At 51.3% G+C, this 23,263-nt stretch overlaps 1 protein-coding gene across 1 annotated transcript; it reads left to right on the top strand.

Moving 5' to 3' along the window:
• Nucleotides 1-2,258: 2,258 nt before the first annotated feature.
• Nucleotides 2,259-20,234, top strand: KCNE3 (potassium voltage-gated channel subfamily E regulatory subunit 3). The gene is made up of 3 exons (XM_073315801.1): nt 2,259-2,356; nt 15,871-16,076; nt 18,150-20,234. Exons 2-3 carry the CDS (start codon nt 16,063-16,065, stop codon nt 18,475-18,477), a joined length of 342 nt encoding a protein of 113 aa, XP_073171902.1. The 5' UTR covers nt 2,259-2,356; nt 15,871-16,062; the 3' UTR covers nt 18,478-20,234.
• Nucleotides 20,235-23,263: the final 3,029 nt, after the last annotated feature.

The following is a 23,263-nucleotide window of genomic DNA, read 5'->3' as shown; positions in this document are numbered from 1 at the left end:
GCAGTTTATATTGGACATTAGGAAAAACTTCCTAACTGTCAGAGTGGTTAAGCACTGGAATAAATTGCCTAGGGAGGTTGTGGAATCTCCATCATTGGGGATTTTTAAGAGCAGGTTGGACAAACACCTGTCAGGGATGGTCCAGAGATAATACTTAGTCTTGCCTTGAGTGCAGGGGACTGGACCTGATGACTTCTCAAGGTCCCTTCCAGTTCTATGATTCTATGATTAAATAGCTTAGATCCAATGCCGCTATCCCCCATAACCATCCTTAGGTCCAGTCCCCAATGTAATTCCCCCATGAGCCTTGCAGTGCAGCCCATCAGCCCGGGCAGAGCAGGGTGGGAAGCATTTTCTAGAGGTGAGGGGCCCTCCTGGAGAATGCTCAAGGGCCTCACCTATCTAGGCCCCCAGCAGCAGCCCCAAGTCTAAGAACACCTGTAAATTGCTAACCTCTTTCACATATAGTGGCCAGTCACCATCAGTTGGCAGAGCTGATCAAATTCCAGTCAGTTCTTCTAGCTACGTCCCCCACCCTAACGAGACTACCTCTGTCTGGTCCTGACTGAGCCTCACCCAATGAGACCTCACGCCAACCCCAGTCTCCAGTAGGCAGCAGGTAGCCAGGCCTCTCCACCAGTGGTATCATCCATAATGGAGCTACACGGATAGTTATTCTCCACACACAGCAGATAGCATGACTCATATCTCCTTGCTAATCCACTTAGTATACACATACTGCATGACCGCACCGTATCCTTCGAAAGAGAGCCCTTGGCTTAGATAATCAATTGCCCTTGTTCACCATCTGGATCCTTCTGTATTAAAAGGAGTGAAGCCACTGCCGAGCTGAGTCACCTCTTCCTGCTAAGGACCACACACCCTTACCAACCACCCCTCATTACTCATCACAGCAAAGGCACCCAAGAGATAGAACGGAATCAGCTGGGACAAAGCTTCTGATACTGCACTCACCACCGTCATAGCTGAGCGCCTTCCGTAGAGCATTAAGCAAAGCGACTAGCAGCTGGCATGTGTTGTACGTTCTCTCATCCTCTTTGTGGGAATGCTCACCAGCCAACACCACCAGTGCAGGTTGGCTCCTGCACCCAGCTCTCAACCCAGATGGACAGGGGTTAAGGAGATCTGTGGCGCGTGGAACAAGCCCCGTGACCAGTAGGGGCAGGCTGCTAGGCCCCTGCCTCTGCTCTCTGGGGGATCACACTTCCCAGGGCTGCCAGCTGCCGTTGTGCACAAATGGCTCATTTAATTCCATGAACCAAGAGTGACTGGTGTCACAGACCCCTCCAGGCCAAAGGGTGCCAAAGCTGGAGCCAGCAGCAAGGGGTCATCTGGCATGGAGAAGAGGAAGAGGAAAGACCGAGAGTACAGAAGAGGGAAGTGCTGGGCCAGCCCTTTCAGCTCCTCCTGACTTCCCCAAAGGACTTCTCGAGACTTTTGCACCCGCCCTAGTGATGACTCTGGCCAAGCAGGGGGTGGGGCTGGGGGCATATGACAGGGAGCCAGGACGCCAGGCCTGGGGGATGTGGCAGGGAGCCAGGAACTAATTGCTTGGGGGCCTTGGCAGGGAGCCGGGACCCTGTACCCAGGGATATGGCAGGGAGCCAGGGACCCAGGCCCCGGGGATGTGGCAGGGAGCTGGGACTTCAGGCCCTGGGGACGTGCCAGAGAGCCGGGATCCCAGGCCCCAGGGACGTGGCAGGGAGCTGGGACTTCAGGCCCTGGGGACGTGCCAGAGAGCCGGGATCCCAGGCCCCAGGGACGTGGCAGGGAGCTGGGACTTCAGGCCCTGGGGACGTGCCAGAGAGCCGGGATCCCAGGCCCCGGGGACGTGGCAGGGAACCGGGACCCTGTATCTGGGGACGTGGCAGAGAGCCAGGACCCCAGGCCTGGGGCACATGGCAGGGAGCCGGGACCCTGTACCCAGGGACGTGGCAGGGGGCTGGGACCCATGGCCTTAGGGCTGCTGGCATATGGCAGGGAGCCGGCACCCCTCACGTAGGGGGACATGGCCAGGAGCCAGCGGGCCCGGGGTGTGTGGGGTGCCCCTTGGGCTGAGGTACCGGAGGGGGCAGGGGCTCGTCGCCAGAGGCTGGAGGGGCAGCAGGGACACGGATCGGGGAGAGGAGCCCCGTGCCCCGAGCTGGGGCAGAGGCGCCCCCGGCGGCAGTGTGGGGCAGCGGTAGCAGGTGGCCCTGCCCCGGGACGGGCGGTGCCGATGGCTGCAGCCGGGGGACGATGCGCTCCCCTCCCAGCCGCGGCGGGCGGGGCTGGGACCGGGGCAGCGGCCCCCACGTGCCGCGGCCACAGCCGGCCTGCGGGGAGCGAGCGGCGGGTGAGTGCGGGGCGGGCGGCCGGGGACGGGCGGGAACAGGCGCTGCGCGGAGCCACGGTCCGGGGGCTCGAGAGGTGCCGCATGATCCCCGGGTGGGGTCTTCCCCAGGGAGCTCCCGAAGCCCCTCCCGGGAGACCCCCCCCTCCTGTCCCGAATTCCCCCCAGGGAGTCCCCGTCCCCGTCCCCTGCCCTGGGGACCCCTGACCCCCCTCCCCGGGGAGCCGCCCTGCCCCGGGGACCCCCCGATCCCCCAAGGCTCCCCCTTCCCCTGCCCTGGGAACCCCTGCCACCCCCCTCCGGAGCCTCCATCCACTGCCCCAGGGACCCCCAACCCACCCAGGGAACCCCCAACCCCCCATTCATCTTCCCTAGGGAGCCCCTATCTGGTGTCCCAGGGGATACTTGACTCTCCCTCCTTCCCTAGGGGATCCCCGTTCCCCCCCACACACACTCACTGTACCAGGAGACCCCTGACCCTCCCCCCTGCACTTTCCCTATGGAGCTCCTATCCCCTGTCCCAGGGGACCCTCCAAACCCCCTGCACATTCCCCCAAAGATCCCTTACCACCTGTCTTCAGATCTCCCCTACTACCTACTTCTTGACCCAGCGTCCCTCACCTATCCCCCTGTCCCCAAATCCCTCCCACCCCGCTTCCCCGTGCCCCAGCCCCCTGTCCTTTTGCTGCAGGAGGCGCTGGGGGGCTCAGGGAGAACCAAACTGCTCAGGGGACTCCCGGGGTGACACATACCTGGCGTGTGTGAGCTGGGGGAAGGGGGATTTGTCCTGATGGAGACGTTCTGGCCCTGGGCATGTTGTGGAGAGTGCCTTTGCTTTGGAACTGGGTGATACAAAGCCAAAGTGGGTGTGGATGATGCGGATGCTGGGGCAAGGAGCGTATCCTAACAAAAGCACCTTTTCAGGCGCTTAACTTCTTCGCAGAAAATTTTAACCTTTGGGCTAAAAATATTATCATCCTTGTTGGCTTCTGAAATCTGAACTTCCTCTCGAGAGAGCTTGGCAAAGCCTTGTTAGCCAGCCTTATAGTAGCTGGGCGAGAGGAGGCATTTTTACACTGAAGACTTTTCTTAGGGTAGAGGTAACTCTAGGTGTGCAGGCACGGCGGAGTCTGAAGGGGGGAATTGGTTGAATAATTATTAGTTGTTACTTGAAAGTCCTGTCTAGAGTGCATGCGGGACTGCCCTCTACTGGATGGAGTGAACACTACTCACCTGGGTCATAAACATTATGCTGCTAATAGCTAATGGAGATTCTCCTTTAAGATCTTTCGGGGCAGGGACTGTTTTGTTCTGTGTTTGTACAGGGCCTAGCACAATGAGGTCCTGGTCCATGACTAAAGCTCCTGGGTGCTACCATATACAAATAATAATAAAAAATGGTGTGGGCTAATGGTTTGGGAGCAGGAGGATCTGGGCTGCCGCATGTCACAGTGAAGTTCTAAGTAGCCGTGGCGTGGGCACTAGGAAATCCTAGGTGACTATGGTTTTGTTACAGGAGACTGGAAATACTTTATTGGGCATATGTAACTTGAACCAACGTGGGCCAGTCAGGTGAGTTAGATAGGACCTTCAGTAACAAAAGCATAAGCCTCTAACAATTGAATAAAGAATTAAATCCCTTAGGGCTTGTTTAGGCTCGGATAAAAGGTGTGTTTTCAAAACATATTGGTTAAAGCAATGTAGCCAACGTGTTTTCAAACCCTAGTGTTGTGGACCGAACAAGAGGTATTTTAACAATTCCAGCTAACACACATTAAAATACAACTTGTCCTGTCCACAGCAGGATTTTAAAATGATGCCTTTTATGCCAGTCTAGATGTACCCTCGATTAGAAGCCACAGACTCTTCAACCCCTTCTGTGAATCAGCCACAAGAGAGGGACAAAGACTGACTTGCGGGGTTATTAAGGGTGATTATGCAGATACCTACCCCTATGTGGGTCGCTACCCCTTGAAATGAACTGTGAATTTCAATGATTAAATGTACAGGTAAAGCCTGACACCACGTGCGTTAGCAAGTGGCTTAAACAAAATTCCCAGCCTTCAAACCCCTGTGATGTTTGGGAGTGCTAAAAATCCAAATGTTGCAAGTCCCTGCCAGGTCTAGCTCCTCAGTAGCAATCTGGGAGAGAGTTACCTGCTGGTGCCCTGCTGGTCCTCTCTGCTCAGAGGAGGGTGGTGAAAAGGAACTATGGATAGACACTAACGGGAAAGGAAGCAAGGGGAGAAAGCGGCCATGTGAGCTGGGATGGGAACCACTTGCCTGGGTGGTGAGGCCCTCCAATAAAATGTGTTTGTCAAGGGGCATCGGCAGCACACAGCATCTTCCAGGAGTGGGAGGGCGAGTCCACCCGCCTCTCCTAAATCGGGGGTTTAGGGAGAGGAAATCACCATACGAGGATAGATGCTAAATTGTGTTTCCACTGGGAGAATGGGGGAGGATGTGGATCTTTCCGACGTTTCTGTCAAACTCCTGCGGAAGTGAAGCTCTAGGACAGGTATGGGGTCATCACTGAGGCAGAGTTTAACAGAGGTTGCCTCTGGGTTGGCAAAAATAAACCCCACGGTTCCCTGGTGGTGTAGATCCATAGATGGTAATAATAGTGAAAGTGCTTCCCTAGGCAGGGCTCAGCTGTTCTTAACCACTCTGCTGTTTAACCCTGCTCTGAGCGGTGTTAGACATCATACAGGGAGAAAAATGCCTGAGCCCTGTCTACACTATGGGTATGTCTACACTACGAAATTAGGTCGAATTTATAGAAGTCGTTTTTTTAGAAATCGTTTTTATATATTCGAGTGTGTGTCCCCCCACAGAAAATTCTCTAAGTGCATTAAGTGCATTAACTCGGCGGAGTGCTTCCACAGTACCGAGGCAAGCGTCGGCTTCCGGAGTGTTGCACTGTGGGTAGCTATCCCACAGTTCCCGCAGTCTCCGGAAATGAGATTCAAAAGTTCGCTGTTCTTTTCCTGTCTACTTGGCCAGTGCATCTGAGTTGAGAGTGCTGAATTCTGTGCTTGATTTCTGCCAGCATAGTCCAGGCTAGAAGGATCAGCCCTGGAATTTTATGGTGGGGGTTAAATACATTATGACAAGGGCACTGGGGTTACAGTCCTCTGTCTGAAAGAGGGTGGGACTTCATGGCAACAATCCACTGAGCTGGCAATAGGTCAGGGTACGCAGGTAGGACCGATTGCATTGCCTGTATTTCTTCCCACCGCGGAATCAGAGTTTGCAGGAAAGCCACCCAATTTTCTGTAGCAATCATTATTCAGTTTCACATAACAACCCCCCACTCCCGTGGCTCCAGTCCAGCATTTTAGAGCTGCACAATTACGTCTAGCCTCACCTTACATTCCATACTCTCACAACCCTGTTACTGCCTGACTTAGCCGTAATATCCAAACAGCCTCATAGCGCCAGGCTGGGTACAAACACTTAGCGAGAGATGGTCCTAGCGAGAGGCACAGATAGGTGAAGTTACTTGCCCAAGGTCCCTTATCAGATTAGTGGTAGTGGAGGAGAACCCAGATTGCTTGACTCACAGTCTGGGCTCTCCTCCTGGATCTACCATTAACCTGCAAATGCTTCTTACGGGCATTGCAGTGCGGGGGGGTCTTAAGGAAGGTTTTGAGGGAGCACAAAGTAGCAGCTGGAATCGGGCTGAATATTTTTCATCAACATGTTAATTTTCCCCAAAATGTGACCAGCTCTGTGATGTGGTTGAAAATCAGCCAAAAAAAAAAAAAAAATTCCAGCCAGTGGTAGCAGAAACCTTTGAGGCTGGCGTTGTAGGCAGAGTGGACGGAGTGCTGCTCTTTGAGGCATTCGTAACCTGATTGTTACCCTTACATTTATTTTTGTGTGATGGGCAGTATTTTTTTAACTGACTAGGTGTTTTCTCCCCTTTTTCCAATCTGTGGTTTGAGCTGATTAATGCCCTTTGCACTGCTCTTAATTATATTTTTATGTCAGATTTTGTCACATTTTCACTCGTATATCTGGAAGCAGTGAAACCATATTGAAATCCCCATTTGCTTTTTAGAGATTTTGACTGAATTACTTATAGTCCAGTTACTCAAATGAGATTGTCACTCTGCCCGCAGCTGCCGGCGCAGTTAATTATTTCCAGACACATTCATTGGGAAGGGCCCACTTCCTTCAGAATGGCTGTAACGGCGTTTCGGGGGGGAAAGCATACAGTGATGGTAGTTGTCACCACTTGACCTCCCCGTTGCAGAAATTATTTTATGACCAAGGGTGTCACCGGACATGACTGCACAGAGTTTTACTGCCATCACTGGGTTTCAATCTTAAACTGAGCATTCTCTTCTTTAACATGTTAACGTCCTTTTAAACATTTTTGCAACCCCCAACTGTTTAATTCCTTCTCAACTCAGCAGGGTTTATTTGTCCAAAAGTTTTTTTTTAACTTTTAAGGGTTTTTTTAAATTAATTATTTTTTAAACTGACATTTTTTTCAGGGGCTCTAAGCTTATTGTTTGTTTTTTGCACTTATTTTTTAACTTTGTTCATTTTGCTGCAAAACTGTACTCACTAAATATAGTCCTGGAAGGGCGCCTGCTTTTTACTTTGGATTTATGCAGATAGGGAATAGACATTGTTTTCCTCCTGCCTTTTTTCAGGAATTTTTGAACACTTCAGTGGCATTCGGAGGACCACTGCGGTGCTCTGCCATGCTTTCTTTTCTCTCTCTCCAGTACCACTCTCTGGAGTTCCTTTTTTCACCCAATCCTAGTTTCCCTGTAATACTTCTGGGGCGTCCCTTAGATTTAACCTACTTTTCCAGTGTGGTGCTAACTTTGTTTAAACCGTTAAACCCTTCCAATGCCATTTCCTTTAACACTGGGTCGCGCCCCTTACTGTAAGGGGTGTATACGTTACCTGCTCCAGACGAGGGGATCTGAGTCATGGCACCACTGTGTTGGGTTTCCCCTGAGACCTCTTCCCCTCGATTCCCCAAGAACTCAGTTTGACTCCAGTCTTGTCACTCAGGTTCCTTTATTTGGCATACGGCACAGCTAGGCTGAGTTGTTCAGACTCAAGCATGGGGTGTGTATAGGGCGTACCACACATCCAAAGTTACATAGTAAATCTCTTCCTTTATATACATTTACACGTTCTATGGCATTTACTGTGTACTGGATCACCCATTTTGGGATTGGTCACTTTCCAGAAACCAATCCCTGTACAGTGTGCACTGTCCATGTGCAACTTACTCTGTACCTACCTCATCTTATGTTCCAGGCTTAGCTTATCCATTATCTTGTCCATTATAAATGGTTTCCTGGGTGTTCTCCCTTATCTTAACTAGTCCAGACATTCTGTTTCCAGCGTGCTGATTCATTTACCTCCCTAATCCTATCTCCTAAGAAATAAGGCTTCCCCCATATTGTATTACTCATGTCAAGTGAGGCCCACAACTCTCTCATAGATTCGTCCTCTGAAAGCCTCTTTGCTTCCCTCCAGGGGACATTGTAAAGGCCAAAAGTATAATTGGGTTAAAAAAAGAATTAAAGAAGTTCCTGGAGGATAGGTCCATCAATGGCTATTAGCCAAGATGAGCAGGGATGTTCTGGATGTCCCTAAACATCCAACTGCCAGAAGCTGAGAATGAACAACAAGGAATGGATCACTCAATAATTGCCCTGTTCTGTTCATTCCTTCTGAAGCATCTGGTACTGGCCAATGTCAGAGGCAAGACACTGGGCTAGATGGATCATTGGTCTGGCCCACTATGGCTGTTCATGTGAAGTAGGAGATTCAAGATCCACTGCAAAAAGGGCTTTCAAGCTGAAGCGAGCTAACATGTAGTTGAAATCATAGAATATCAGAAGGGACCTCAGGAGGTCATCTAGTCCAATCGCCTGCTACAACCTCCCTAGGCAATTTATTCCAGTGCTTAACCACCCTGACAGTTAGGAATTTTTTCCTAATGTCCAACCTAAACTGCCCTTGCTGCAATTTAAGCCCATTGCTTCTTGTCCTATCACCAGAGGTTAAGAAAAACAATTTTTCTTCCACCTCCTTCTAACAACCTTTTACATACTAGAAAACTGTTATCATGTCCCCTTTCAGTCTTCTCTTTTCCAGACTAAACAAAACCAATTTTTCCAATCTTCCGTCATAGGTCATGTTTTCTAGACCTTGTATCATTTTTGTTCCTTTTCTCTGGACTCTTTCCAATTTGTCCACATCCTTCCTGAAATCTGATGCCCAGACCTGGACACAATACTCCAGTTGAGGCCTAATCATAGCAGAGTAGAAAAGAAGAATTACTTCTCGTGTCTTGCTTACAACACTTCTGCTAATACATCCCAGAATGATGTTCACTTTTTTTGCAACAGCATTACACGGTTGACTCATATTTAGTTTGTGATCCACTATGACACCCAGATCCCTTTCCGCAGTGCTCTTTCCTAGGCAGCTCTGCGCTGATTCTGTGTCGACCTAATGACATTGACCGCTCGGGGAGGTGGCATTACTAAATCGGTGTAGGGAGGCACTTTACGTCAACGGGAGCCGAATTTAATTGAAGACACTTCCACAGCTCAGTGGACTCAAGGCAGCTTACGGTGACCTAACCCTGAAGTGTAGACCAGGCTTCACTTTTCTGGAGGCATTAGAAAGGGGATTGCAATAATGGGCCTGACAAGTGCCAAAGAGTTGTATGGGATACAGCTCCTTAGCAGGTGACTAAGCCGTTGACATCCCAAGATATCAGTTTACCCTCTGACAGAACAATTGCTGCATTCATGAGAGACATGGGCAGGTATTCAACTCCGCCCCTAGGCAGGACCCTGAATAATGGAGACAATTATCCTTTCCTTTGTTGCGAGAGCTGCAGAAGCCAGTGTCTGGCCCTGGCAGGAAGCTCAAGTGGACCAGCCCTGTTGGCGCTACAGAACCTTGTTGTCCTTTCAGAGAGGTGTAGCTGGGAACTCGTTAGCTTGTGGGATTGGTCGTGAATTGCAGCCCCTCCCAGCTCTAGGTCAGCAGTTCAAACCCAGCCTGTGTTGGGAGTTGGCTGATGGGTGTTACCATCTGATGCCTTACTCAGCCAGCTATGAAATAAACTCGGCCTTGGTCCTGGGTCTAGGCCACAACAACCACCCCAAGAGGTCAGGGGCTAACTTAGTCCTCTTTCCCCCAGTGGGGAGATTGGTGGGTCCTCTAGAGTATGTCTGGGGCACATGAGTATGTCATCAGTCCATACTTGCTTAGTGTGGCTCTTTTCCTCTAGCGGCTGGACCACAGAGAATTATGGCTCTTCTGCTGGCTTTGAGCTAAGAGACCTTCCCCTCTGGGGTAGCTCACCCTGAGCTTCCTGTGGGGGCCACCACTTATAATGTGATACCCCTGAGCATGTGAGCAGCCGCAGGGCTTGAACCTGCGGCCTCTGTGTCAAGCTGTCCTGCAGTGTCTCAAGAGCTTGAATACCAACCTCAGGGCAGTCTGTTAAGAGCCAGGCACAAACTCTAGATTGGTTCTATACACCGGGCCAGTGTTCCCTCTAATTTTTCCCACCCATGTGTGGAATGAATTTTGTTATGAGCACCGATATGGAGGTGATGTGTGACACATCACCTTCATATTGGTGCACATAACAAAATTCATGTGGTGTAGGAGGGGGCTACGGGCTGGGGCAGAGGGTTGGGGTGCAGGATTGTGAGGGCTGGGAGTGCGGGCTCTGGGGTGGGGTCCAGGATGAAGGGTTTGGGGTACAGGAGGGTGCTCTGGGGCTATGGTGGAGAGAGAGAACTCCCCCCAGCTCTCTCTCCCTGCTGCGGCTCCGGGGCTGGGGCTGTGGGATAGGTGCCCCACGGCTGTGGCAGGTCTGGGCCGGGACTAGGTTCGGGCTGCCCCTCCCCCAACCGCGGCAGGTCCAGGAGCACCCACAGAGAAAAGGCAGCCTCTCACTTGCCAGTGGCCCCGCTGACCAACTCTTCCCCTCCCTCCCAGCACCTCCTGCCCCCCGCGAACAGCTGTTTCCTGGCGTGTAGGAAGCTCCAGGAGGGCGGGGGAGGAGCGGGGATGGGGTGCGCTCGGGGGAGAAGGCAGGGAAGAAGCGGGATGGGGGCAGAGCGGGCGTGGGAAGAGGCAGGACGGGGACTTGGGGGAAGGGGTGGAGTGGGGGCAGGGCCTGGGGCAGAGGCGGGGGTCAAGCACCCCCTGGCTAGAGGGGAAGTCGGCACCGTTGGCGGGCCCTGGCCGCAGCAGGGCGGATTCCCTGAGTGCCTGCCTGGCGCGCGATAGGCTGCTGCCCAGCTTCCTCAGCACAGGGCAGGGCGACACTAGAAGGTCTGCATTGGCGCCGTTGCCCAAGTGCAGCTCCACCGCTGCCGTGCATCTGGTGAAGACCGTCCGTGCCCACGGCAGGGCGCTCTCCCGTCAGCATAATCGCGCCAGCTCCGCGAGAAGCTGCTGGGGGCAGCGCTTAGGTTGCTGTAACTTGCGTCACTCGGGGGTGTGCGCCTTTTTCACGCCCCGGCGCGATGGAAGTTGGATTGCTTTACCCGGTAGTGTAGACCTGCCCTGGGATTTCACCAACCAAGTGTAAACTCCTCAGGTGCTATAACAGGCTTAATTAACATGGAGTCACAGACAGTCCCCTTGGATACTCTGATCTGTTTCGCCACCCAGCTGAGGGATCTTTTGTTTATGGCTAGCAATCCTTGCCTTCCAGAGTCCAAGCAGTGCACACAGTTTATTGTTAGGGGCTTTTATCCCCTTCCGCACCTTGTGCTTTGAGCTGCAAACTCAGCTGATGGAAGGAATTCACTTGTATGACTCATCTTCATGGAGGAGAGAACAATCAACAAAGTCTTTTGTCCTCTTTAATGTTCCACAATAGTTTGTCTGGTTTTGGTGTCCCTTCCTTGTTGGGCAGGATGTAATACCTTCTGTTGGAGATCAGCACTTTACACTAGTTAATGTCTCTCTCTCCTGTCTGATGATTCACGGAGACTTTTAGTACAAACGCTTAAATATTACCATACAATATTGGATACAGACATTATAAGTGAGATTAATGCATGCAGCAGCTTGCAAGCATTCAAAGAAGGACATTTTTAAGCATACTAAATACTAATAACACACAGGGGAGCCAGACTGAATCCAGCTAGGTACTGGTCAGTGTTTCATAGAGGCCTGGGGACCTTGGCAGGAGCCGGCACCTGGTCAGCCAGCGTCACACTCTGCAGCTAGATGTATGAGCCTCAGCTGTCTGATCTAAAAGACCCCTCCCTCTGAGCTCAAAACCAGTAGCCGATTCATAAACCTCATTGTGGTCCAGCTGCTTGAGGGGCACAGAGAGCCACCCCATGTAAGGGTGGGTTACAGGTGGATGGTGTAAGGATGCTTGCTCTACGGCTACCTCTATTGTGGGGAGCGAGTGTCCATCTACAGAAGGGGCTGTATGACCCCTTTCACCAGCTGGAGTAATTTAAAAATGGCTCATGGGTATAACTGTAGAGGTAGGATTATGCTAGTAAATTTCCCCATGTAGACAAGCCCTTATTGGTGGCATGCTTCCGATGAGATGTTAAACCAAAGTCTCTTCTGCCCAACTCTGGAGGCTGGCCAGGGAGAAGTGACCTTTTACGTGGAGCTTTTCAAAAGAGATCAAGGGTTAGCCTGGTACTGTGGCAAACGCTCCCTCCCTCCAGGGTCGGTGCACGCCAGCAGCCCATAGGAAGCAGTGATCTTGCTACCAAACTAGGAAAGGAGCCCCCTGGCCAGGGCTTCTCCAGCCTCTTCATTATGCAGAGGGTGTGAAACTTCCTGTAGTGGATCATCTCCCTTTGCAACACCCTCCTGCTCCCCTGCTGCTTCGCTCCTTGATCTCTTGAATTCTGTAGACCACCAAGGGGGCTCAGCTGAGCGCCTCTGACCGGCGCTGCTGCTGGCAGTTCCTTGGCAGGGCGGGATGCGTGGTTCTAAAGGCAGCTGAGTCCAGGCAAACAAAGGACATTGACCCCGGTTTCAGCTCCGAGATGGTGTGACTGTAATGCTCCTGGGTGTCGTGGCCAGCTCTGTCACTGACCTGGGGCAAGTGCCTCTTTGTGCCTGGGTCTAGCTTTGTAAAAGAGATGTGATGTGTCACCTCAGCACAGGGGCAGTGCAGGGGCATTCGTTAGTATAATTAGTGACAGGTGTGTCTCCCTGTGAGTGCGTTGATCAGAGAGGACCTTAAGCATAAGGACGGCTTGGGGGCCCTGCACATGCTTACAATTTATGGGCCAGCTTGGTTCCCTTCCTTGGCAATGGGACCAGAGTAAAGGGCAAACCAAGGCCTAATCTCCTGCTCCAGCAATGGGGCTGCTGTTTGCAGCTGGAACCTCTCAGCCAAATGCAAAATCCAGATCCAGGGTTTGCCTGCCTCTGTGTCTAACAGGACTGACCAGTTGCTGCTTATTAGGGGCTTGTTATGTCACTGCTGTGTTTGTAAATGGACTTCAATATTCTGTAATTCGTCTTGTTGGCTAATGCGTTATGAGGCCCTGTGAATTCCTGTAGTGCCTCCTTGGGCCAGCCCCTCCAGGTGATCCGTAATAAAATATCATCATTAAATGCTTCTGGCATCCAGTGAAATGGATTATTTGGCAAGAATATGTCTTTACCCAGCCTTTAAGTAGGAGCTGACCAGCTGTTGCAAGGCCAGGGCATGGTTAGCCCAAGCTGTGTTTATTGTCTCTGTGTGTAAGGTATGAGCTGAAGTGTTAGCCAGGTTGGGAGAAGGACAAATTCCCACTGATGCTGATGGATGCATGTTGGACAGATGGTGCTGAGCTCCGGGGCAGGGGAAGCAGAGGGAACGTGATCTGTAGAAGTAAAGGCACCAGGAGCCCTGGCTGCATGACATCCTCCCCTTTCTCTACTGTCTGCGTCCCCCTCTGCCTGGGCTTAGCGGTTCCTTCCTTCGCCCGGGTACTGATCGAATGCAGGTGCTGAGCACCCCCTGTCAGTCGTTCCTCGGCTCTTGTGACCCCTGAGTGCTGGCACATGGGGGACCAGTGATGCGAGGGAAGGAGAGAGGGCATTGCCAGGCTCTGGCTAATAACCACACCACGACGTTCTCCTTCAGCCTTGGTGAGGGGCTGAACAATGGGCAGCTGCTGCCGTTTGTCTGTGAAGGAACGAAGGGCCGCAGCATCAGTGCGAGTGGGTGAAACTCCTCAGGTGGCTGAAGGAGGCCATAACTGCCTCCCCACCCTGGTGTAATCAGCCAAAGCTACTGCCTCGCAATGCAGCAGTAGAGCAGTTGTGAGCCTCTCCACTGACGGAGTTAGACCTGCTGTCACCACACCTCAATTTGGCCCAACCCCACCGAAGGAGCTCTAAGCACTTCCCAAACACTAGTGAGCCTCGCCGTGCCCCTATGTGTCAGGGACGTATTGTTATCCCTGGGTCTCAGATGGGGAAACTGAGTCAGGGAGCGGCGACAGGACTTGCTTTGGGACATTCTGGGGTAGCGCTGGGAATAGAAGCCAGATCTCCTGAGACCTAGTCCTAGGCTTGAGCTGCAAGGCCGTCCTGTGTGGGTCAGCTGACCGGCACAGACCTTGTGTTGTGGAGGGGAATCTCGGCCAGAGCAGCAGTGACCGGCGTGGGTCTGTGCGACCTCTGCAGGTCACAAGGGCCTGTGCTTGCTTGGGCTTCCGTTGCTCTCACACAACTGCCCGGCCAGCCAGAACACGGAGCCCCAGTGCTGGCAGAAAAACCAGCAGCACCGAGGGCAGCTCTACGCTGAAAACACTGCATCGGCCCAGCTGCCCCTGTAGCGCTGACGTGAAGACGCTCCTACGTCAAAACGAGAGTTTCTCCCAGCGGCGTAGTTAACCCACCTCGCCGAGAGGCGGAGGGTGTTGGCGGGAGGAGTTCTCCCATCAACATAGTGCTGTCCGCACGAGGAGCTAAGTCGGGGGGGTGGATTTTCACATCCCTGAGCAGCGTAGTGATGCCAGTACGGGTCTGTAGAGTAGATGTGGCCTGAGTCTGGGTCCTTCTCTTGGCCTGGCCCTGTTGGGACGTTGCTGAGAATCAGGACGAGGAAGGCCCAGCTGTGTCATGGTGGATCCTGGGTCCCAGGAGCCGGTGGGGGTGGCAGCCGTGATGGGGAATCTTGCTCCATTCCCGTTCTCCAGTCTCTCAGCCAGTGGTTGTTGGCAGCCAGTTTCATCCTCTTGACTCCCCCGCTGCCCCGGAAAAAAAAAGTTTTTTTTTCTTTTGAGGACCCCAGAAGGAAGCGATGGGTGCAACAGCCCTTCCCCTCGTTAATTTGTTCACCAGTTAGACCTAATTTCCGACACACCAGTTTTGGTCCATTGATTTTTGGTCCAACCCTTCTCTTGGTTACCAGGCATGGTGTTAACACAGTCCCTGAGTTATATCAACAGGCCTTTTTGTTTGGACTCCTTCCCTCTTTGTGTCGTCCCTTTGCACCTTTCACCATCAACATTTATTACTGTAGGTGTGGTGCTGTTGTAGGAACGTTCACTCCTTACAGCTGAGCTCACAGCGAGGGTACATTTGTAGGCCCAATTAATACAACGGGCTTGATCCCAGGGAGCATCCTCCATGCCCCACAAGTCCTTGGGACTTGAGGGTGTTCGGCCTCACTCAGCAGTTGGAAGGAGGATCAAACCCTAGCAATTAGCTGTGATTAATTCCCTAGCTCGAGCTTTGAGTGCCCAACGCAGCCCCACTCTGCAGTGTTTCTGGGGGGCAGTTTAACTAGAGGGGCGCACGGTTTGGTGCTGCTGTGGGATGAGTGTATTGCACACGCCAGGCGCTCCTGGCATCCCTCCATTCCCCTCCTGCAAGGCCCCTGTGTTCACACCTTCAGCCTCCTTTATTTCCGGGATTCCCTGCACCTCCACTCGCGCCAGGGGCTCACCTTTCCCCAGATTCACTGTTCGGTTAGTTTGACTTTTACATCCTTTCTGGTTTTCTTAACAAATAGCAATATGTTGGGAAGGAGAGACCAGCTCCAGGCTGGGGAGCAGCTAGAACCAGAGCAGACTCAAAGCGTAGCCCCTAAGCAGGCCGAAAGCTTTTCTGAAATCTCGGGAGGTTTGATCAGGTGGTTGGTTGGTTGGTTGCATTACCACAGTGCCTTGCGTGACCGTGTCCCAGGCAGGTTGTCTGCTGGGATCGAAGCTCTGAATCGAAAAGCGCCAGTCTCTACTGCTTCAGTTAAATGATCAGATCCGTTAGCTCAATGGCCGTAGCACCATCACAAATCTCTGTGGTCTAGCCACTGGGGTGGGCAGAGCCACACATGGCATGGGTTAAACTAGGGCCCCACTGTAAGATCAGGGCCCTGTTGTGCTCGGCACTGTACAGACGCAGAACCAAGTAGTTGGTGCCTGCCCCAGAGAGCTCTCCCGTTTTAATGTTTAGTTTAACTGAATGATAGTGCTGGTGAGGGGTGCCTCATCGACAGCCCTGGAGACTCATCCTCTGTCCGTCTGCAGGACGGGCCCTGTGAACCAGCTCCTCCGCCCCACCCCACCAATGGGCCAAAGATAGAGGGCTATCCACGCTGTAGACCAAGTCATCTGTGGACGTCTGTGACTTCTTGTGTGTCCTTGGGGATCTCTGTACCTGTCCGTCTCCACAACTGGACGGATGCCAACACCACATGGCCCCTTTGTCTCGCTCTTTGGATGGGAGACGCTGTGTAAGTACAAAGAATTTACCCTGGCTTACCTGACATGAGGTTAGGCCCCCAAGGATGACTGCTCTCTGGCTGCCCCAGCACACGATGGACAGGGCCTGATTGCGTGTCTGTCTACCTGGGTCTTCCACTGGTGCCCCTCCCAGGCTGAGAGCACAATGAAGGGATAGCTTCATCAAGATAGCTCAAAAAGCATCAAGATAGCTCTCTTGAGGTTCAGCTTAAAGGTTACAAGCAAAATAAAAGCATCTGGGGTTAGCACAGAGAAGATCCACAAAATAAAGAAATAAACCTAATCGCGTCTATTTAAACATGCCCTGTCCAGTGATACCTTCTAGGTATGGAAGATGAATTTTTATACCTGATTTAAGCCTTACATTCCTGCTTATAGCATTGCTGCTCTGTGTCTCCTTCTCCAGAGAACAGCAGACAAAGTACTCCACAAGTCCTCCTTTTCTTTTTGCGGATACAGACTAACATGGCTGCTAGTCTGAAACCAGACAAAGGGAAAGTTTCTTTCCCAATTTTAAAAAGTTCTACCTTCCCATTGGCTCTTTTGGTCAGGTGCCCACTTCTTTACCTGGGGGACTTTTTAAGCCTTTACAGGTAAAGCAAGTAGAGAACAGCTACGAAGAGGGATTTTACAGTTAACTGGCTGACTGGGTGTCCATCAAAGGGAGCTACCCTCCGGACTTCATTTATCACAGGCCTTCAGAAGGCAGGCTGAAGCTAGACCCCCAGGTTGGGAAGGAAGGGACCGATCTGTAGCTTGTCACTCTTGGCTGAGGAAAAGTCCCCAGGGTGGCTACAGAGGGACGATGCAAAGCGGGCAGCAGAAATACGAGGCGAACCTCTGCTGAGGCCCACACCTGGTGAGGGGTCACCAGAGCTTTGGTGTAGTGCAGTGTGGGGGAGACAGGCTTGAAGCAGGCCTCGGCGTGGAGACCCTGAACCTCCTCAGAATGACAGGGCCAGGGCTGCAGGCCCGGCCCAGCCCTTCCTCCTTCCGAGGTAGGTCCTTTGGAGCGTTGTGCAGTTTAACAGCTGCTCTTAGATGCTGAAGATCGTGTGGCAGATATGATGGGGGACAAGCCTTCCAGCTGTGCTGCACCTGAATAGCTTCCTGTCCCACCAGGCCTAAAGAGGCAGTTACTGTCGGTGGGCTCTGCTTACCCCCCCTTCCCCAGCACCCTGTACATCAAGGCGTAGGGCTGGTGGATCCGTGTGGTCTCAGACCCTCCTGCCCCAGTCGCACCCTACCTCAAGCCATCGTCAGAGCCATGCACAGAGAGCCCCTGCCCAGACCTGATCTGTAAGGCCTACACCAAAACCTCTCTACAGACTCCACAAATCCTGTGCCCTCCACCCTGCAATGGACCTGTTGTGACTACCTTGCTGCCAGGGCCCACAGCAGCCCCAGAGGAAGGGAGCAGGATTTCCCTACGTAAGAACAGGGGTTTTCCAAAGCGCACGTGGCCAAAATGTCCCCACTGTGCGCTGTCTGGTTGCTGTGCTCTGCACCAGAGGTGGCTTATCTCAGTGTCGCTGCGTGTCTGTGGCTGGCGATACATTGGGATTACGCATTGGGATCCTTCGCGGGAAGGTGACATCACAATGTTATGTTATCTGGGGTCTGCACTTTGATCCCACCTCACCAATATGCACAAATTGTGCGCTGGTGTTAATCAGCCAGCACGACCGCAGGGCCTGTCTTGAAGCAGTGATGCTGTGTGACTTGTAAGCTCCCTCAAACCATTGTGAAATAAACTGCAAGTCTCAGAGTCCGGGTCAACTGACTCAGGCTTGTGCTGCCGGTCTAAAACGAGCAGTGTAGACATTTGGACTCAGGCCAGATCCAGGCTCTGAGCGCCACCCCGACGCCAGGTTTCAGAGCCCGGTCTCTAGCCCAAGCCCGGACGTCTACACTGCTATATGTAGCCTTGCAGTGCAATCCCAGGTAGTAAACCCGGGCTCTGAGGCTCGTTGCAGTGGGTCTTTCTTTACTGTGTATGTGCCCTCCCCCCGCCCCGCCAGTGAGGCCTGACTGAAGTCATTTTTCCCCTTTTATCCTGGCAGAAAGTTTCCTGGGAGTTGCGAGGACATGGAGGTGGGGAACCTGACGGAGACGTTGTACCAAAGCCTGCACTCATTGCTGAAGGCCCTGAACCAAACACTTCACGGTGCCATCCTGTGCCCACCAGACCAGGCCACGAGGTGGACGAATGGCAGTCACATCAAGCTAGCCAGCAAAGACGACTATTCCTACATGTACATCTTGTTCGTGATGATTCTGTTTGCCGCCACGGTGGGGAGTTTGATTCTGGGGTACACCAAATCCAGGAAGGTGGACAAGCGGAGTGATCCCTACCACATATACATTAAGGACAGGGTGTCCATGATCTGAGCAGGACAGGGACCCTGCTGCAAGGACATGCACAGCTACCGGCATCTGCCTTCTGTAGCAAGAGAAGCCCTTTTCCCTGGTCCAGTCAGACTCTTCTCAGAGGGGCCAACACGCGGCTCCATCTTGCTAAGAGACAGCCACGTGGACACATTTAGTGCCGAGGAGCACTAGTAGGCCTGATCTTGCACACAGGCAGAGAGTGCCAGATCTTAGAGGCCGCAGAATAGTTATGTGACGGCTCTGGACGCTCTCCAGCAGGCCCGTCCTGGATCACTCTGCATCAGTTGTGAAGTTCCCACCAACCTTGTCCTCCTCCAAAGGAGCATCTCTGTTTACGCCAAAGGGCATGGGGATAGGCTGATGGAAGGTCTTAAGTGTATCCCAGAATCCTTTGCTCCAATGCAAAGGAGCATGGGATACACGTGAGTGCTGCAAGTTCTTATTTATTGTGATGTCGGACGCCATACGAGATTGTAGCTAAATGGATGCGGAGATTCAGGTGCATGGTGCATGCAGCTCAACAGTGAGTGGGCACCTGGCTAGGGCAGAGCATGACACAGTTCGGGGACTGGGTGGGAGCACAAGAGGAGGGCACCTCTTGTCTCCACCTAGAGTCCAGAACGTTGGTGCTATGACCCAGCATCAGTGTGTGAAGATGCCCCTGTCAGCAGAACAGAGAATGAATGGCTGGTGGATGAGCCAATCGGATTGTTTAATTTGTCCCTCCACGTCCTGTCAGCCTCTTGCCATGCATGTGCGGGCTGGAGTCTAATGGGCCTCTGAATAGGGAGGCCTCCCAATCTCAGGGCGGCAGCTAGAGAACAAATCTGTGGGGCTCATCTTGAGAGGGGCTGAGCGCACGCAGCTCCCACTGATATCTGTGCCGAGGGCCAAGAGGGTCTGTACGCCACAGGGAGTCAAGCTGTGTTCCCTGCACTGGGTAAACGGTTGTGCATTTTAATACATCCATGGCCACGTAACGCACACAGTTGTTGGCTACTCAGAACTTCCTGGGGACAGCAGAGATATAGCTCAGTTCCTCCTATTCCAAAAGCACAGGCTTCTACATTTGTAGCTGAAAGACACTTTTTAGCAATATAGGGCCTATGATATACAGTTGTCGTAGTAGGATTTTATGTTTGCATTTTGTGTAATTTAAAATGAAAAATAAAGAATAATAACGTACCATGTATGAAATGTATTGGTGTACGATTTGACCGTAACCTGCCAGCCACCCTTTTTGAACACCAGAAAGGGACGGGCCTAATGGGCCATTTGGTAAAGCTGCATCAGCCGGAATCTGTGTCTGGGCTGATTTCAAGGCAGTAACAGACGTTTTAAGGTCACCACTTTGTTGTAGGTTTAGCATTTTAAAATAAGTAAAAGAATGAGACAGGCACCTATCAATGGGGACAAAATATCTGTGATCAAAACCAGCCTGGGATAACTCCCTAAAAACATTAATAAAAACAAAATAAAAAGTAAGAAGGACAATTTAAGAAAACAAGCACTTGTCAAACAACAATTGATGACAGCATGACGGTGCAAAACTCATTGGTCCAATAAAGGAAAAGCACTATATAAACAGGGTGCCTAGCCATGAAACTTTGGGTTGGTCCTGCCAAGGCTTCCCCGGAGCATCGTGCCGCGACTGACGGAACCTGGCCACTGGATTGATCCGTGATCAACCTAGCTGGCCACTGGATTGATCTGGACTCTAAACTGGTAACTATAACATCGACTGGTGGGACAGTGTGTGTGGGGAGGGGGGGTAGGGGGGTGATTGAATGCATATGCTAATTGTTGTTTCTTCAATAAATGTGGCACATTGCCTTTTCCCCTGAAAAAGGTCCTGTGTGCTTCAGCATAACAATTTTGGTGGAGAATTGCGAAATGGGGAAGACATGCACTGTGATTGTTGAACATACTGCTAAATATTGCTAAAAGGTATACCATACCTATAAAGTGATCGATCATTCAGGTGTGCACACCCCCAGTCGTAGAAGTGCCGGGCTATAGGGGGAGGATTAGAGTCCTTGCTTTGACCCGTCTGTCAGGAAAAACTACACAAATAAGATGTATACAAACTGTCTAGGTAAATACACCCCAGGTCCTAGAGGTGCCGGGCCATAAGCGGGAGGATTAGAGTCCTTGCTCCTACCCATCTGTCGGGGAAAAATTGCATAGATCAATATACCCTTGGTCATAGCAGGATCGAGCCCAAAAGGTAGAGGCTTAGCATCCCGTCCCCCCCTGCTCTGTCAGGCAGAGTTTTTAGTGGGTATAGACTTTTTGTGTTTTGTAAGTCCCAGCACAAGTGTGGGCAAATAAGGAGTAAATTTCTGTAAGACCTCACTCTGACAGATACAGGAGTGTGGGATATTGTGATTTCAAAACTTAAAAAAAAATGTTTAAGAAAAGGGACCAGGAGGTGTGGGGGCTAGTTGAGGAGCCCACCCTCCTTGCTAAATTGGCAGTGGAACAAAGCCTGTGTCCATGAAAAGGGACAGTTCAGCAAGGAAAGCAGAATCGGGCCCAGACAAGCAGGCAGGCAACACATTTTAAAAAATTGGAAAACAGGTTGGAAGTCCTGAGGGCATAGTGGCAGGAGTAAAGAAAGCAGCAAGTACAGGCATGGGGAATTCAGATCCCTGGAACAATACTTGGAATGGTGAAATCTGAGTTGATGAAGGTGTCATTTTGGGAAATAAGCAAGTGATTTAAGGAAAGAGAGTGAGAAGTTAACTCTGCAGAGGCTGGAGGGAATTAAGCAGTTGAACGTTGTAAAAATGTTAAAAAGGAAAAGTGTTATAGAAAGAAAACTCTTGGTTTCTTTGCAGCCATTCTGAAGGAGAAATGGGCCCTTTACCAAAGGAATGTCTGTAAATAAGCCAGACAAGGAGACAATCTGATTTAAATCATTTGACTATGAACAATTTAGTCAAATTCCCTAAAAGAACGTAAGGGGTTTCTATTGGAACTTAACTGCCCCCAAATGTATACAAATGTAATCTATGTACACAATAATGTGTCTATTATTTATATGGATACATAATTGGTATAGGAACAGGTGAAAAGCAGCAAATAAAAAAAATTGCATATTCAAAAAAATAAAAATAGATTTACCAGTGGGTAGCAAAAAACCCTAAACAGTTAAAGGTGTGACATGTAAGGGCACACAGTAAAGAAACGGGTATAAAAACCACGTGGAATAATCGGGTAGATATAATAGCCGGACAGTATAACATAGCAGTTGTAACCAAAAGTCAAAAGAAGAATGTCTGTGCTGACACATCTGAGCCAACAGATGGCACCACAAATCACCCTAACCAAGATCCAAAAAGCCAGAAGTTACTTAGTGTAGCCCAGAGGTCTCAAACACGCAGCCTGCGGCCCCAGATGGGTGGCAACCCCTAATCAGGTGGTCAGTGGTTGGCTTATCGGCATCCAAGTTGCCTGTTCCTCGCACCTGGCCTTTACTCAAACTACGGGACTTACTGAGCTACGTTCAGTCTCAGTGTTAGCCCCCTGAACACCCACCAGGCCTGAACTCAACCTATTGGCCCTTCATGCTTCATATAAACACACTCCCACTAGTGCATCTGGTCTGTAGCAGTTATTGTCTCTTCTCCTGCTGCTCAGCGAAAGCTGCATTGCTGTAGTGGGCCCCTGGTGGAGGGTGTATTTGTTGTGGTGGTACAAGGGCTAAGGTCAGGTTTAGTCCCTTGTGATTTCACCTATCTCATTTATGGCCTGCATATTGGGTCTCTTTTTAATTTCCCAGATTTCCCCCATGATAGTGTTTGTACACCATGAGATATTCAGAAATAGGTCTGTCTTGCCACTGTATCACTAAATGCTTTCCTGTATGACTAAGCTAAGGAGACTTTGCGTTTCTTAGCGGACAGCGGTCCAATGTCCTCAGAGTGCTTGATAAACATCTGTACCTGTTAGCCTCACGGCCCCCCCTCAGGAGGAGGGAAGGGTTATTAGCTGCATTGTACAGATGGCAAACTGAAGCCTAGAGAGGTTAGGGGAACCAGCCTTGGGTTACAAAATGAGTCTCGCATAAGAACATAAGAATGGCCATACTGGGTCAGACCAAAGGTCCATCTAGCCCAGTATCCTGTCTTCCGACAGTGGCCAATGCCAGGTGCCCCAGAGATAATGAACAGAACAGGAAATCATCAAGTGATCCATCCCCTGTCGCCCATTCCCAGCTTCTGGCAAAACCGAGGCTATGGCCACGATCGCTGCCTGTGCCCATCCTGGCTAATAGCCGTTGATGGACCTATCCTCCATGAATTTATCTAGTTCTTTTTTGATCCCTGTTATTGTTTGGCCTTCACAACATCCTCTGGCAAGGAGTTCTGCAGTTTGACTGTGCGTTGTGTGAAGAGACTGTGTGCAGGGTGAAGATGGAGCCCATTGATAGACTGTCATGCAGGGATTGTCTTTTGTGCAGCACCTAGCACAATGGGGCCTAGTCCATGACTTGGGCTCCTAGCTAGTATGGCAATACAAATAACAACACATATCCAGCACCTGGCACAATGGACTGGGGCTGTTAGGTCCTACTGAAATTCAAATAAATAAGAATAATGTGACCACCAAGGAGATGACCTAAATTCCTGGGGCTCTGTCTGCTGGCAGCTCAGGGAGAGGCAGACTGTCCCTGGTAGGGAGGGGGAGCCAAGGCAGACTCACAGTCCGCCCAGCAATAGGGAGTGAGAGGCCCTCCCAGGCAGTTGAGAAAAGGGGAGAAGCCATTTTGGAGTCAGTCTGG

This window comes from Lepidochelys kempii, chromosome 1 (assembly GCF_965140265.1).
Source record: "Lepidochelys kempii isolate rLepKem1 chromosome 1, rLepKem1.hap2, whole genome shotgun sequence".
In the NCBI taxonomy this organism is placed as follows: Eukaryota; Metazoa; Chordata; order Testudines; family Cheloniidae; genus Lepidochelys; species Lepidochelys kempii.
This window is presented reverse-complemented; position numbering and strand designations above follow the sequence as displayed.